General features: G+C 36.2%; 3 protein-coding genes across 3 annotated transcripts in view; 1 reads left to right on the top strand and 2 right to left on the bottom strand.

Annotated features, from left to right (window-relative positions):
* LOC107608927 (UDP-glycosyltransferase 71K1) lies at positions 150 to 2,066 on the top strand. Its single transcript, XM_016310714.2, has one exon. It carries the CDS (start codon positions 318 to 320, stop codon positions 1,779 to 1,781), a length of 1,464 nt encoding a protein of 487 aa, XP_016166200.1. The 5' UTR covers positions 150 to 317; the 3' UTR covers positions 1,782 to 2,066.
* LOC107608928 (zinc finger CCCH domain-containing protein 25) lies at positions 2,240 to 5,582 on the bottom strand. The gene is made up of 5 exons (XM_021107529.1): positions 5,441 to 5,582; positions 5,186 to 5,402; positions 4,987 to 5,096; positions 4,610 to 4,797; positions 2,240 to 3,314 (listed from the first exon to the last, which is right to left on the bottom strand). Exons 2-5 carry the CDS (start codon positions 5,356 to 5,358, stop codon positions 2,511 to 2,513), a joined length of 1,275 nt encoding a protein of 424 aa, XP_020963188.1. The 5' UTR covers positions 5,359 to 5,402; positions 5,441 to 5,582; the 3' UTR covers positions 2,240 to 2,510.
* Positions 10,286 to 14,246, bottom strand: part of LOC107608512 — a 12,580-nt gene continuing 8,619 nt past the window's right edge. The window contains exon 6 of the mRNA XM_021107527.1: positions 10,286 to 10,996. Within this exon, the coding sequence (XP_020963186.1) occupies positions 10,877 to 10,996 (120 nt within the window). The 3' untranslated portion in view covers positions 10,286 to 10,876. The remainder of the gene's footprint in view (positions 10,997 to 14,246) is intronic.

The following is a 14,246-nucleotide window of genomic DNA, read 5'->3' as shown; positions in this document are numbered from 1 at the left end:
AAAATTATATTCTATTAAATAAAAAAAAAAACCGTGGAATGCATGGAGCCTCTTCTTAAGATAAGGTTATGTGGAGACAGATTGCATATTGAGCAGGGCCCGCTAACCAAAAATTCCAAGTTAGTTGACAACGCAATGACCCTCCATACTTGCTTTACATAAAAAATAATGAAACCTAATCGGGAAAGTGAAAGGTCTCATCATCATTTCCCACTTGTCTTGTGTGATGGAGAAAATTTCTTCAGTAGTGTTTGTTAAATGAATATTTTCCGACAATAAGACAAAGGGATCTATAACGTTGTTTCACCTTTTTATGTATGATTATAAAAGCTAAGGTGAAACATAAGCAGAAGAAATCATCTCCCACCACACAGAGAATTGAGATCATGGAGACCAATAGAGCAGAGTTGATCTTCATTCCCACTCCAGGATTTGGCCATTTAGTTTCAGCTCTTGAACTTGCAAAGATCTTAATCAACTATGACAATGACCTCTCTATCACAATCCTCTACATCAAGTTCCCATTCGCTCCCTCTGCAGATTCACACATCAAATCCGTTGTATCCTCATGGCCTCAGATCAAACTCATTGATGTCCCCGAAGTAGAGCTGCCACCGCAGGAGGTTCTAATGAAATCCGTAGAACACTACATCTTAGTCTTCATGGAGAGCCTCAAACCCCATGTGAAGAACACTATACAAAAGATGTCATCTTATGATGACTCTGATTCAAACCCTGTTATTGGGTTGGTCTTGGATTACTTCTGTTTGCCCATGGTTGATGTGGCAAAAGAACTTGGTGTCCCTTCTTACATGTTCATGACATCAAATGTTGGGTTTACTGCTCTCAATGTTGCTCTCCTCGAACGCAAAATCGATGATCCGTTCACCGATTCTGATACTGATTTGTTGATTCCAGGTATATCTAGTCCAGTTCCTTCAAATGTTTTACCTAGTGCTGCATTTAATAGAGATGGATATGCTGCATATTATAAGCTTGCTCAGAAGTTCAAAGACACCAAAGGGATCATTGTTAATTCTTTTTATGAGGTAGAGAAGCATGCTATTGACGCGCTGTCTGATGTAAAAACAACTCCTATCTATGCTGTTGGTCCTTTGATTGATATCAAAGGTCATCCGAATCCGAAGTTAGACCAAATGCAGCATGACAAGATATTGAAATGGCTTGATGAGCAGCCAGATTCTTCTGTTGTGTTTCTATGTTTTGGGAGCATGGGAAGCTTTGGTCCCTCTCAAACAAGAGAAATAGCAACGGCGCTTCAGCACAGTGGAATTAGGTTCTTGTGGGCTATGCGCTTGCCACCAAACTCGGACAATACAGATAGAACCTTACCAGAAGGGTTTCTGGAATGGATGGAAGGCAGAGGAATGATATGTGGTTGGGCACCACAGGTGGAGGTTCTTGCTCATAAGGCCATTGGTGGCTTTGTGTCGCATTGCGGGTGGAACTCTATTTTGGAGAGCTTGTGGTTTGGGGTGCCGACATTGACATGGCCTATCTATGCGGAACAACAGTTGAATGCTTTTCGGATGGTTAAAGAATTTGGGTTAGCAGTGGAGCTGAGACTGGATTATAGGACTGGTAGTGTTGTAATGGCAGATGAGATAGAAAATGGGTTGAAAAAATTGATGGACAGAGATAATGTGGTGCATAAGAAGGTGCAAGAGATGAAAAATATGGCTAGAAAAGCTGTCCTGAAAGGTGGGTCTTCTTTCACATCTCTGGGAGAACTTATTAATAATATGAAAGGCAGCATGTAATGGGTAATAGCTATTGTTGTATTTGATGTTGCTGCTTCCTTATAATCAATATACGTAGCTAAATTATTTAAATGGCTATGGCCTGTCTAAGCCATTCCTTAGTGAAATGAGTTGAAAATTGTTGTAGTAGTTTGTTGATCAAGATTTTATTTGAGTAACTACTACTATTATTCTATCAATTCTATATTGCTTTCCAATTTTTGCCCTTTATGGTAAAAGATATAAGCCCCAAGTTACCTGAAAATGTCTTAAGTATGATTGTTAATATTGCAGATATTTTGCTAACCAAATGAGTGAGTTTTTGGCTCCATTGATGAAGACTCAGCAATAAATGAACTCAGTACCAATTACCAAAGTCAAAGATACCGAACTTGATCAAAATAACAGCTTTGCCTTCACTATTTTCAAGCCTGTACAGAAATTTAAAATATGATAGCATGACTAACAGATGTAAACCATATATGTAAAAATTCATGATGCATTAGCATTGATAAATGGAGCTGATTGGGCCAAACATAATATTTATCAAAACTCACCACATCCAAAGGAAATTCATCACGGCGCTAATAGCATAGAGGGAGTAATCATGTGACAAACAAAGTAAGCATGGAAATATTATAAGCACTGAAACAAATTTCGGTTTATCAGATGATGTTTAACACACCAATATACTCATTTCTCCCCATAACAATGGACTGTGGTGCCCATATCCCATGCCTCAAATCGCCTTTACCTTCTTGACCTCTTCTCATCTCTCCTATCAAAATCATTTCTTCCTTTTGGGTCCGATCGATCAGAATCGTTTCTATACGATCTGTTTTCTCGCTTCCTGTCATAGTCTTCTCTTGACTGTGGTGCATAATCTTCTTCATTGTGCTTTCTTGATCTCCTTTCTTCCCTGTTACCAGCAAAATCATCATCATTGTACTTTCTTGATTCTCTTGGCTGACCTGGAAACTCATTGTCATCTTGCTTCCTGGATCTGTTATCCTCCCTTGCATTAGAATCCCTAGACTTGTGATCAAACTCAACATCATCTGGTCTTGTCGACCTCTGGTCTTCCCTTCTACAATGATCTCTAGGTTCAGATTCCATATCATCAAAACCACTCCTTCTAGATCTTTTCCCCTCTCTCCTAAATCGATCTTCTCTTGACCTATGTTCAGACTCATCATCTTCATGCCTTCTTGATCTTTTTTCATCTCTTCTACTGTTATAATCTCTTCCTTCAAGTTTATCCTCATCTTCATGCCTTTTAGATCTCTTTTCATCCCTTCTACTGTTATTTTCTCTCCCCTGATCATCATCATGCCGCCTCCACATCTCCTCTCTTCTTTCACTTCTCTTGGGTTGGGTGTCTGACCCTTTCTCATTGTCATGGGCTCTCGGGCGTGAATCTCTATCTCTACTTTCAGGAATACGATTTAATTGGTTGTTGCCAGATTGTCTCTCCTTTTTGGGACCCTGGAATTTGTCATGACCCCATTTTGGGGTGTCATCCTCACGTTGACCCCAACCAGTGTTTGCAGCTCTCTGGATAAACCAATAACGACAACAAAGACAACCAATCACTCAAACATATCAAATTGTAACAGGACAGCTTCAAAAGCATCATTTATACCATAAACAACTTCAAAAGCCCAATTGTATGCAAAGCAAAAGTGAAGAGCAAGTAAATAATGAAAGTGGAGAAAACAAGGTAAGAAAATGAGTTAAGACTTCTAGTTAGAGCTGAGAAGACCTGTCTACCATTATACTTTATGATAAGTGAACTAAGTGTAATCACTATATCAATTTCTCAGACTCACTGGCTGCACTATAATTCAACAGTCAACAAACTAAAACTTATCCACAATCGAATATTCAAATAGCAGTTGACCATGCAGCTTAATTTTATACGAATATTTTTAGAATGTAAGAGCTTATGCACATAAGGAGTTCCACTCATGCTGAGAAAAAATATTGGTTTGGGAATCAAAAGTAAAACTGACAGGTACATCTTATTTCCAATTCTTCTATAAATGGAATTAGTTTTATTATTGTAAGGTCAAGATTGAAACAAATAAGATTGACAATGTGGAATTAAAATTCCTATTTATTCCAAGTCCACCATATAAACAAAGAAAAAGTTACCCAATTAACTTATTCATTCTTTAAGATCCCATTGCTGGTAATTTTACATCAACAACACAAGAACTATTTGGAAAAATTGATGTTCAGATAAACCAAGTTGAACCAACCCCCAAAAAATTGCAAAATAGAACTTAATTACAACGAAAACAAATTTCTCATTTAAGGTATATATCAATAATCAAAATATAGGCTATAACTAAATTTTGTTCAAGGCTTCAGTCACAGTTTTTAAATTATCTGTGCAACTTCTTTGACCAACATTGTGCACTGGTCTGCTTAGAACTTAGAAAATTTGCTTAACATGGCCATTGATGTTCCTGTTACTGAAGCATATTCCTAGTAATTATCAGGTTAAGTTTTTGGTAATAGAAGGTACAATAAGACTCTTCGGTGTTGTGCTCTCTTCACTGGGGTATGATTCCAGAATATTTAATTATAAGTTTCATTTTTCACAAATTAATCCCAATACATAAACTAAATAACAATTACTATGTCTTGTCCCACTAGGTGGGGTTGGTTATGGATTATATAACATCCTAGTATGCTATCATAAATCATATTTCTAATTAAAACCATTAACCCCTAAATCAAATTACATTCGTGGTCCTTATAGATTCCTCTTTACTTATAACTATCGGATTAATATGCATAATAAAACCGGGTGCATTGTAGCATAATATAATGGTTGAACTTACTTGCTCATCATGAGAAAATTTGCACGAAGCGCCGCGAGTACATTCCCCTCTTTGGAAAGCTCTACAGACACCTCGGGCCTCCCTCTTCTGGCGCTCGGTCTCTTCATCTTCCTCTTCCTTTTTCTTATACTTATCAACATGATCCACCCTAATAATTCTACCCAAAATCTGCGCTCCATTCAGATTATCTGAGACAGAGAACACAAAAAACTGTAAACAGACACACCATCAAAAACAACAATAACAACATCTAAGCCTTTCTTTTCTTTTCTTTTCATTATGTAACAGCATGAGCTACCTTGATAGATAAAACTCATATAATAGAATCTAAGTGATTTTAGTGCAAAAATATAAAAATCGAAAATGTAAAGTCTCACCAACAGCAAGATTAGTGCTCCTTTGATCTTCATAAGCAAGGAAGGCAAAACCCTTGGATTTTCCGGTACCTTTATTCCTAACGAGATTAACATCCACAACTTCCCCATACCTGAGTTTAACCAAATACAAATGAACATTAAAATTGAAATTAACAAGGGGAAAAAGGTAAAAAATGAAAGCGAAAAGGGAATAATTAACTGAGCAAAAACGGCGAGTAGGTCGCCCTCGGTGAGGTCGAAGGGGATGCCGCCGACGAAGACGTAAGCGGATTCTTTGTATTTGGCGTGCCAGGAAGCATCTTCGCCGATTCCGAGAGAGGCTTCTTTGGAGTTGATGCTCTGAATGCGCTTCACTAGGGTTAGCGGATTCATTGGGTTGCACTCTCTATCTGTCTCTGGAGAGAGAGAGAGAGAGAGAGAGAGAGAGAGAGAGAGAGAGAGTGTGTGTGTGTGTGTTTCTGTGTGTGTGAGTTAGGGCAGGGCAGGAAGCTGCTACCAGTAGGAGGAAGGAGTTTGGGGGGAGTCGGGGAGACAGTTGAGTTGAGAACTGAGATCACAATTGACAACCAGTGTTCTTCTTCTTACAATAATTTTCTCAAGAATTAGAATTAATTTCTTCAATTTGTTATCAAATTATAGCTCTTAGTTTAGGCCAAATATAAATCATACCTAATTTGATATGATTTTCAATTTCGTTGTCTTCCAATACTTTATAAAAAAATTCAGTTATATGCTATTTTATAAAAAAAATTCACTTATATACTATTATAAACATTTTAAAGTTTAAACATTTTTATCGTACACATTAATATTTTTATAACATCATGAATATTTTTTTTAATTTTAAATTTAATTAATATGTACATAGAGATAAATGCAGATCAAATCGAATATGGCCGAAATTTCGATCTAATCTGTATTAAAATCATCCGACTGAATCAAATTCAATATCCGCTATTTTTAAATTTAGATCTGATCTACACATTTGTAGATCGAATCAGATCAAATCTCAGATATATTTGTAAAACATAAAAATATTTTAATTTATTAAAAAATATCAATAGAATTCTTTTTTCTATTCTTTTTAAGAACAATTGAGATAGAATAAAGAATTAAAAGCATGAGAGTGTTCTCATTCACTGACGCAGAAAATAGAATTAGAGAAGAAGACTTAGGAACATGGAAGTGAAAATAAAACTCATACATTATGATTGTAGCACCTGTCCTGAATAATGGAGTAATACAACATATATAGTGAAATTACTTATGGTTTAACAACAATCAAAACCAATAGAAACTAATTCACTTATATTCACTCACAGCCTCCCTCAAATTTAGCAGACCACTCTAAGTTTGTCTCGAAATTTGTGAAATAGAGATGATGAGAATGGTTTAGTAAAAATATCTCCAATTTGATCTATAGAAGGTATATGAAGGACATAGAGTCGTTTTTTATTCGCCATCTCTTTTAGGCAGTGAAGGCCAATTTCCATGTGTTTGCACCTAGTATGAAGGATCGGATTAACACCTAATGAGAAAACACGTTGATTATCACAGTAAATAGTAGGTGTCATTGGTTGTGGAATTCGAAGCTCCTTTAGAAACTGCTGTATAGATACTAGTTCCGACTGAGATGCTGCCATGCTCTTATACTCTGCCTCAGTGCTACTGCGACTAACTTTGACTTGTTTATTGCTTCTCCATGATACCAAATTGGTTCCTAAGTATACACAATAGCCAGTAATTGATTTCCTGTCCTCCAAATCCCCTGCCCATTCTGCATCTACGAATGCAAGTAATCTAAAGTCAGCACATTTTTTAAATTTAATGCCTGCTGATACTGTACCTGCAATATATCTGAGGATGCGTTTGACAACCTTCCAGTGCTCTATTGTTGGAGAGTGCATATATTGAGAGACCTTATTCACAGAGAAAGCAAGATTTGGTCTTGAAATAGTCAAATACTGAAATGATCCAACAATCTCTCTATACAATTTTGGATCCTGAAAATGCTCAGCACCGTTTGATGTAAGCTTCAAGGCTGAGACCATAGGGGTAGGCATTGAATTTGCAGTGTCCATTTTGGCTTTTTGTAACAGATCTCGAACATACTTTTGTTGAGAAACTAGAATGGATCCATCTGTTAAATAAGAGAATTCTAACACAAGAAAATAACTGAATTTTTCAAGATCTTTAAGTGGAAATATTTTATTGAGATAAATTTGTCTATTTCACGAGTATCATTTCCAATGACAACAATGTCATCTACATAGGCTAAGAGAAAGGTGGTAGATGTACTAGTGTGTTTAACAAACAATGAAATATCACTTTTGGTTCTGGTGAAACCAAACTGTAATAACATAGCAGTCAATGTATTGAACCAAGCTCTTGGAGCTTGCTTCAATCCATAGATTGCTTTGTTCAACCTACAAACCTGTGATGCATTCCCAAATTGATAACCTACTGGTGGAGACATGTATACCTCTTCTTCAAGAATACCATTCAAAAAGACATTATCAAAATCAAATTGCCTTAATCTCCATCCACGAGATAGAGCTATAGTAATTATAATTCTCACAGTAGTAGGTCTCACAACTGGACTGTATACTTAGTTGTAATCTATGCCTTCAATTTGCAAAAAAATCCTTCGCAACTAACATGACTTTGTATCTGATGATGTTGCCTAACGGATCTCTTTTTATAGCAAATACCCATTTAGAATCAATAACAGTTTTATGCTCTGGTGGTTTAACTAAATCCCAAGTGTTACATCTTACTAAAGCCTGAATTTTAGCATCTATTGCATTTTTCAGTGTAAACACTGAAAAGCTTGTTTAACATTTTTTGGGGTATTGTTAATCAAATCATAAGGTTCTACTGAAGTTATAGCTAATGTTTGAGGTTTATTGTTTCTGATTTTTTATCTTGTGAGCATATTGTGAGTATTAGAAGATGTAGTAGAATTAGTGTTTGTACTATTTTCAGAAGGTAGACAGATTTTAAGACCTAAAATTGGGATAGAAGGATTCTGATTGAGGTTAATAGTAGAAGAGGTATGCTCAATAATTTGAGTGTCAAGGCCAGTAGTTGATGAGGGAGAATCTGAGATATCTAGAAGAGGTAGAATTTGAAAAACGTTAGAAATCTTGGGTGAAATATTGAATGTAAAAGCTGGTAGATCTTTAACTGTATTCTGGTTCACTACTATATTTTTATTGTGAAATAGAGAATTGTAAGAAAATTCAATTTCATCAGATATCACATGTCTCGAATAGTGAATTTTTCCATCTTTAGTCATGCACTTATAACCCTTGTTGTATCCTGGTTCACTACTATATTTTTATTGTGAAATAGAGAATTGTAAGGAAATTCAGTTTCATCATATATCACATGTCTTGAATAGTGAATTTTCCCATCTTTAGTCATGCACGCATAACCCTTGTAATTACTATCATAGTCTTTGAGGAAAGACTGAACTTCAGGCACATTGTAGGTTGATAATTTTGACATTACAAAAGTAATAAAGATAGTATACTCCTCAGGTAAACCATCAAGAATTGCTGAGATATGATCATCTTGTTAAATTTGATATCCAATGGATTGTAGAGAGTCAGCAAGATCTTGAATTTTTTAGAGATAATCTGGTATCGATCCAGTTTTTCTTACTAATTTCAGTTGAGCTTTTAAGCTTTTAAACTTTCCTTCATTAATTCAAACAGATTCAAACATGCTACACCCATAAACCATTGTAACATCACAAAATACCCTCAAATTCTATCCCTACATCACAACAAATCTCATAACATTCCCTACCTAATCATCTATAACCTAGGTGCATTCCATTTGGGTGCTTTAAGTTATATTGATTCTGCAGCAATAAGAACAAAATCCCCACCCAGCCAGCAATACATAGAGCAGCAACAACCCTAAGCTTCGTTTCCACCTCCTTCAATCTTGTTTTTAATTTCGTTATCTTCCTCATAGTTCTTACAATTTCAACCTCTTGCTGAGCACCTCCAGATTCCGGATCTGCCCATCTGAAGAAATCACAGCCATCCTAAACCTGATAGAAGCCATAGAGACATATCAACAAACCCCAAATTCTCAGACCCACAATCACAAAATAGAAACAACACCGTACCTCATAGTATACGCAACCCCAAAATCTTCGTCCCGGGTTGTCCTTCATGGATGAAGTTCGCAAAATCGGCCTCTCACCATGCCCGCAAAGCAACTCCTTCGCAGGTGAACGAAATCGTGAAGCTCTTGAACTTTGGGAAGCCATGAACACTGTCTACTGAACCCTAGCGCTGCTACTTTCCGTCGACCTTCAGCAGAAGACGCTACCGTTGAACACCCCAGGCACTTTACCTTCATTCACTTTCATTATTTACATATTTATTATTTTCTTTGTTGCTTTTATTATTATTCATATTAATTAATATTATCATTATATGTTAAAACGGTCGTAATGGAAGCTAACGACCACAGGGGTAAAATCGTCTGAGGGACGATTTTAAAACAAACTGAAACCTTTGGGATCATTTTGTTGCGAAAAAAAGGTCGGAGACGAAATTGATTTTTAGCCCCTACGTTAGGGACCAAAATTATACTTAACCCAAACTCATACATTGTAATTATAGCACCTGTACTGAGTAATGGAGTAATACAACATATATAGTGAAATTACTTATAGTTTAACAACAATCAAAACCAATAGAGACTAATTCACTTATGTTCACTCACACTTTTAAACATATTTACTCTTAAAATATTATTAAACATATTTTTCTTAAATAATAAAAATAAAATATATGATAATTATTACACAACTAGAAAATAGATTAATACAGACATATTTACAAACAGATTTAGTCTTTATTACAAACGGATTTTTAGTTACCGACAAAATTACCGACGGATTTTGTCCTTCTGTAAAAGCCCCGTCGGAAATTATTTACCGACGGATTTTTTTCCGTCGGAAAATTACAGACGGATTTTTACTAGTTACCGACGGATTTTTCCTCTGTAAATTCTCCCTCCATTTTCTGAAGGCGACGAACTTACAGACGGATTTTTCGTCTGTAATTACAGACGGATTTTTCGACAGATTTTCCGTCTGTAATTTAAACTTTGGAAAATCATGATTACAGACAGAAAATCCGTCTATAAGGTAAAATAGATTTTTTTTTTTACTTTTTCTAATTACAAAATAAACTTGTTTTCATACAAAATAAATATAAATTTAATACAAATTTTTATCTAATTTATATTCGAATATTTATAATATTTCAAAAAATAAACAAATTCATCGTATTATCAAACTAAAAGAAAAGTACTATAAACAAGCAAGTCAATATAATTCAAAATATAAACAAAATGTATTGATCATCAACTATAATTCCTAGTATATTGTTCAACCATGCTAAAACTATCAGTTATAGTCTTCAGTGTCATCTTCATCCTCATCATCATCATAGTCCTCATCCGAAGACATTGAGGGTGGCGGTGGTGGCAGTGGTAGTGGAACTGCACTAGAACTATTTGACGCTCTAACCTTCTCATAATAGCTAACATAAGCCTCATTCCATTTCTTTTGTTTCAGCTTTTCCTTCTTGGCCTTTCCAATTGCCCGTTCCAACTTTTCTAACTTCTTTTGAGTCTTTTCCAAAGGAGCCAAGCGTGTATCTAACAACTTACTAATACGCTCATCTGTTTGTTGAGTAACACGCTGAAAAAGCTCTTCATTGAGATTATGAATCTGTTCTCACAAATCAGGAATATAATTTTGATTTCTTGGTGCTCTTCCAGATACAGAATTGGCAGAAGTGGTTCCAGACTTGATAGAGTTAGAAAAGAATGACCCTTTTCCGTAAACTCGATTCTTCTTTTACCCACCACACACTTCCTCCCAAATCAAATCTTCATCAATTGGTTGTAGCTCCATTCCTTGTGCTTGAGCCTCGGCATGTTGGGCCTGAACTTCTGCTAACTTTTTTATAAACTTCTCCTATTGCACAATGGTTATATCAATTATATTATTATTATTAAGACAAATAGCCATGCATATCACAGTGCAGATTGGTGAGTTGGTCAACAAATCAAGCCTAACCAACATAACAGATTAGGTCCTAACTGCACTAACCCTTTTCTTTAATACAATTTTGATTATTCAACAAATCAAGCCTAACCAACATAACAGATTGGTGAGTTTCCTGTCAGTTTCACTGTGTAACACCCTAACTATCAAAATGTCACGCTTCCGGCTGTGCCACTCTGATAGCTCGAGTATTACCACGACTTTTATAATATTTAAGACTAAAATATGAGCCTGTTTAAAACTTAAAATCGCATAACACTTCGATAACTCTTTTTCGTGAAAACCTAAACATACATGCACATACAATTCAGATATAACCTTAAGATATATATATATATATATATATATATATATATATATATATATATATATATATATATATATATATATATATATATATATATATATATTGGTAATACAAAAAGACCGAATAAACAGAAAATAGACATAACTCTCCTGAAGCTTCGTCTTCCATATCCTGAAAAGGAATAACCTGTAGGGGAGTGAGAACGTCGTCCTCGCTTGTTCTCACTATAGGATTACAGAATTTGCTATAACAAGATACGTAAAGATAAGATCATTCTTAGAGTTCAGTTATCATTGCTCGTCTTATGAGTCTTTCCAAAAACCATAGGTTCACATTTGAAATCCAGAAAATTCCTTTTTGAAGACTTGCTAAATTTCTCAAATATTCTAAAACAAAACCTTTTTCTAAAAAAAATGTCTGAAAAGTTTTTCTTAGACATCCAACACGGCCCCCGGCCCAAACAGCTAGATCAACAACCAACTCTTCACAAACCAATCAATTCAAACACAATCACAATTAATGTGGTTCAAGCACAATCAAGAGCAATTACAATAAGTATAACAGTTAGCAGTTAACATAAGCATTCACATAGGCAAACCAAATACAATATCCACGCCCAAACAATATCACATAGATACAAATGATGAATGCCTGTCCTACTGGCTGTGATATCACATTGTCGGTTCAATTGCCAACTCGACACATTCCCATGGGAATGTTGCCTTTCGATCACGTATAAATGGGAACCCTCTGGGATAACGTGCCCGCCACACGGTCCAGGATGTCAGTGCCTGCACACTCCTGTGATCCGAAAGGATGTGAGCGGGATACTTTGCCTCCGACCTCACATCTACACGTAAGCGGGATTAACCACCGTCCTTACGCAGGCGCCGCAACCTCGACAAGCGGGATTAACCACCGTCCTTGCCAGGCGCAAACGACTTATCAACAATCTCGTCAATTATCAAATCTCTCAGCATAAGCGGGACGAACCCGGCCCTTACGCCTACCAAGTAATAACTCATCAATCTTGATGATATCCACAATCAATCAGGCTCAACAACTTATTTCAAACTCATTCTTGGCCCATTTACTTTTAATTAACAAACATATTCAATTCACATCTTGCCAAGAATCACTTTTCAAAATGGAGCCACTTTCCACATCTTTCCAGAACTTCCAAACAATCTCAAAACCAGGCCAAATTCAAAATCTCTTTTCGAAGACTCAAAATCCTTCATTTCTAAATCAAGGTTTGGTCATAAAAATTCCTCAGCGGAGTCTCAAGACTTCAGGGGAGAATAAACCAACTCATTCCCTTAAGTTCATCAAAAACCTCTAAAACTTTAGCTTCTTAATTTGAGTAAATAAAGTGGAAGTTAAACCCAAAATCAAGTCGTTTGGATCCAAAAACAAATAACGTTTCATTCCAAATATCAGATTTTATAGAAATTTCAGCAGCATCTCCCCTAAAACTTGGACTTTGCCACCCTTTTCGGGTCCCAACCAAACCAATCAACTTTTTTTTTCCAAGGGATTCAAGACCAAATCAGTTTCCAGTAAGAAAACTCAGACTTTAATTACTAAAATCCTTTCAATTCAAAACAACCAAAAACCTCCATTTTGGACAAAATCAGTCAATCGAAATCCAGTTTCTTTTAAATCCACTAAAACTCCTCCAATTTGTTTACTTAAATCAAATTCCAAAACAGGAGAACTTTCATATTTAAATTGACTTTAAAACATAATTCCTTTCTTAAATAAATTGCATCCAAAACATATAATTTTCTTAATAAAGTAAATTCAAATATAATTTATTTACCAAACATTTAATTCAAACATAGTTCATTATTTTCAAAATAACGTTTCATTCCAAATATCAGATTTTATAGAAATTTCAGCAGCATCTCCCCTAAAACTTGGACTTTGCCACCCTTTTCGGGTCCCAACCAAACCAATCAACTTTTTTTTCCAAGGATTCAAGACCAAATCAGTTTTCAGTAAGAAAACTCAGACTTTAATTACTGAAATCCTTTCAATTCAAAACAACCAAAAACCTCTATTTTGGACAAAATCAAACATTATTTCAATCAAACAAGCAATCATATTCATCCAATACAAATCAGACAATTCATAAGACTCACTTAATCACCAGAAATGCAATTCGCACATCATATCTATTTATAACAATTTCCAATTTAAAATAAATTAGTTTGTATGAAAAGTCCCTACCTCGATTCGTCGAACCATAACCCAAAACGCACTAACGAAACCTTTAAGCTCAACCCAAAATCAACAGCAAACATAAACTCAGCCCCTGATCACTTTACCAGCACTCACAACAATTTAGAAATGGTATTCGACATACAGAACTTGAACCTACGTTACCAAACCTCAGAGTTTATAATCAAACATGATAGAATACTAACGTAGGGGTTTTCTGAAACATGAATACTTACCGAACTAAGAAAATGAAACTACAGCGTTCCCTGAACCGGCTTGGCGGCAGCCCCGGCAACCACCTCGAGTGGCGGCGGCAACCAGATCTTCGGCGACGATACTGAAACTAACATACAACTACAATGAAGCTTCCGGAAACCCAAAGGAAACGAAGACCAACTTAAGCCCTTACCGGCAGTGGCGTTCCCGGCGGCAGCAGTGACGGTTCTCAGCGGCAGAAGTTTGGTCACGGCGGTGCAGCTCCCAGCAGTGGCGGCGGCGACAGCAGGGCACTGACGGCGGTGACAGAAACGGCGAGGAACAGCGGATCTGATGGCGGACCTGACGGCAACGCGAACTCCCTCTATTCTTCGCGAACGGAGACTGGCAGCAGGGAGGGTGGATGGCGGCGGC

This window comes from Arachis ipaensis, chromosome B07 (genome assembly GCF_000816755.2).
Source record: "Arachis ipaensis cultivar K30076 chromosome B07, Araip1.1, whole genome shotgun sequence".
NCBI classification, from domain to species: Eukaryota; Viridiplantae; Streptophyta; class Magnoliopsida; order Fabales; family Fabaceae; genus Arachis; species Arachis ipaensis.
Note: the sequence above shows the minus strand (reverse complement) of the source record. Positions and strands in the feature narration are given on the sequence as shown.

Excerpts from the sequence above, each read along its gene's own strand:
- LOC107608927 (XM_016310714.2), top strand. The coding sequence starts at position 318 with ATGATTATAAAAGCTAAGGTGAAACATAAGCAGAAGAAATCATCTCCC.
- LOC107608928 (XM_021107529.1), bottom strand. The coding sequence starts at position 5,358 with ATGAATCCGCTAACCCTAGTGAAGCGCATTCAGAGCATCAACTCCAAA. Across the intron at positions 5,097-5,185 it reads CTACTCGCCGTTTTTGCTCA|GTATGGGGAAGTTGTGGATG; the intron begins GTTAATTATTCC and ends GGTTAAACTCAG. Across the intron at positions 3,315-4,609 it reads AATTTTCTCATGATGAGCAA|AGAGCTGCAAACACTGGTTG; the intron begins GTAAGTTCAACC and ends TGGTTTATCCAG.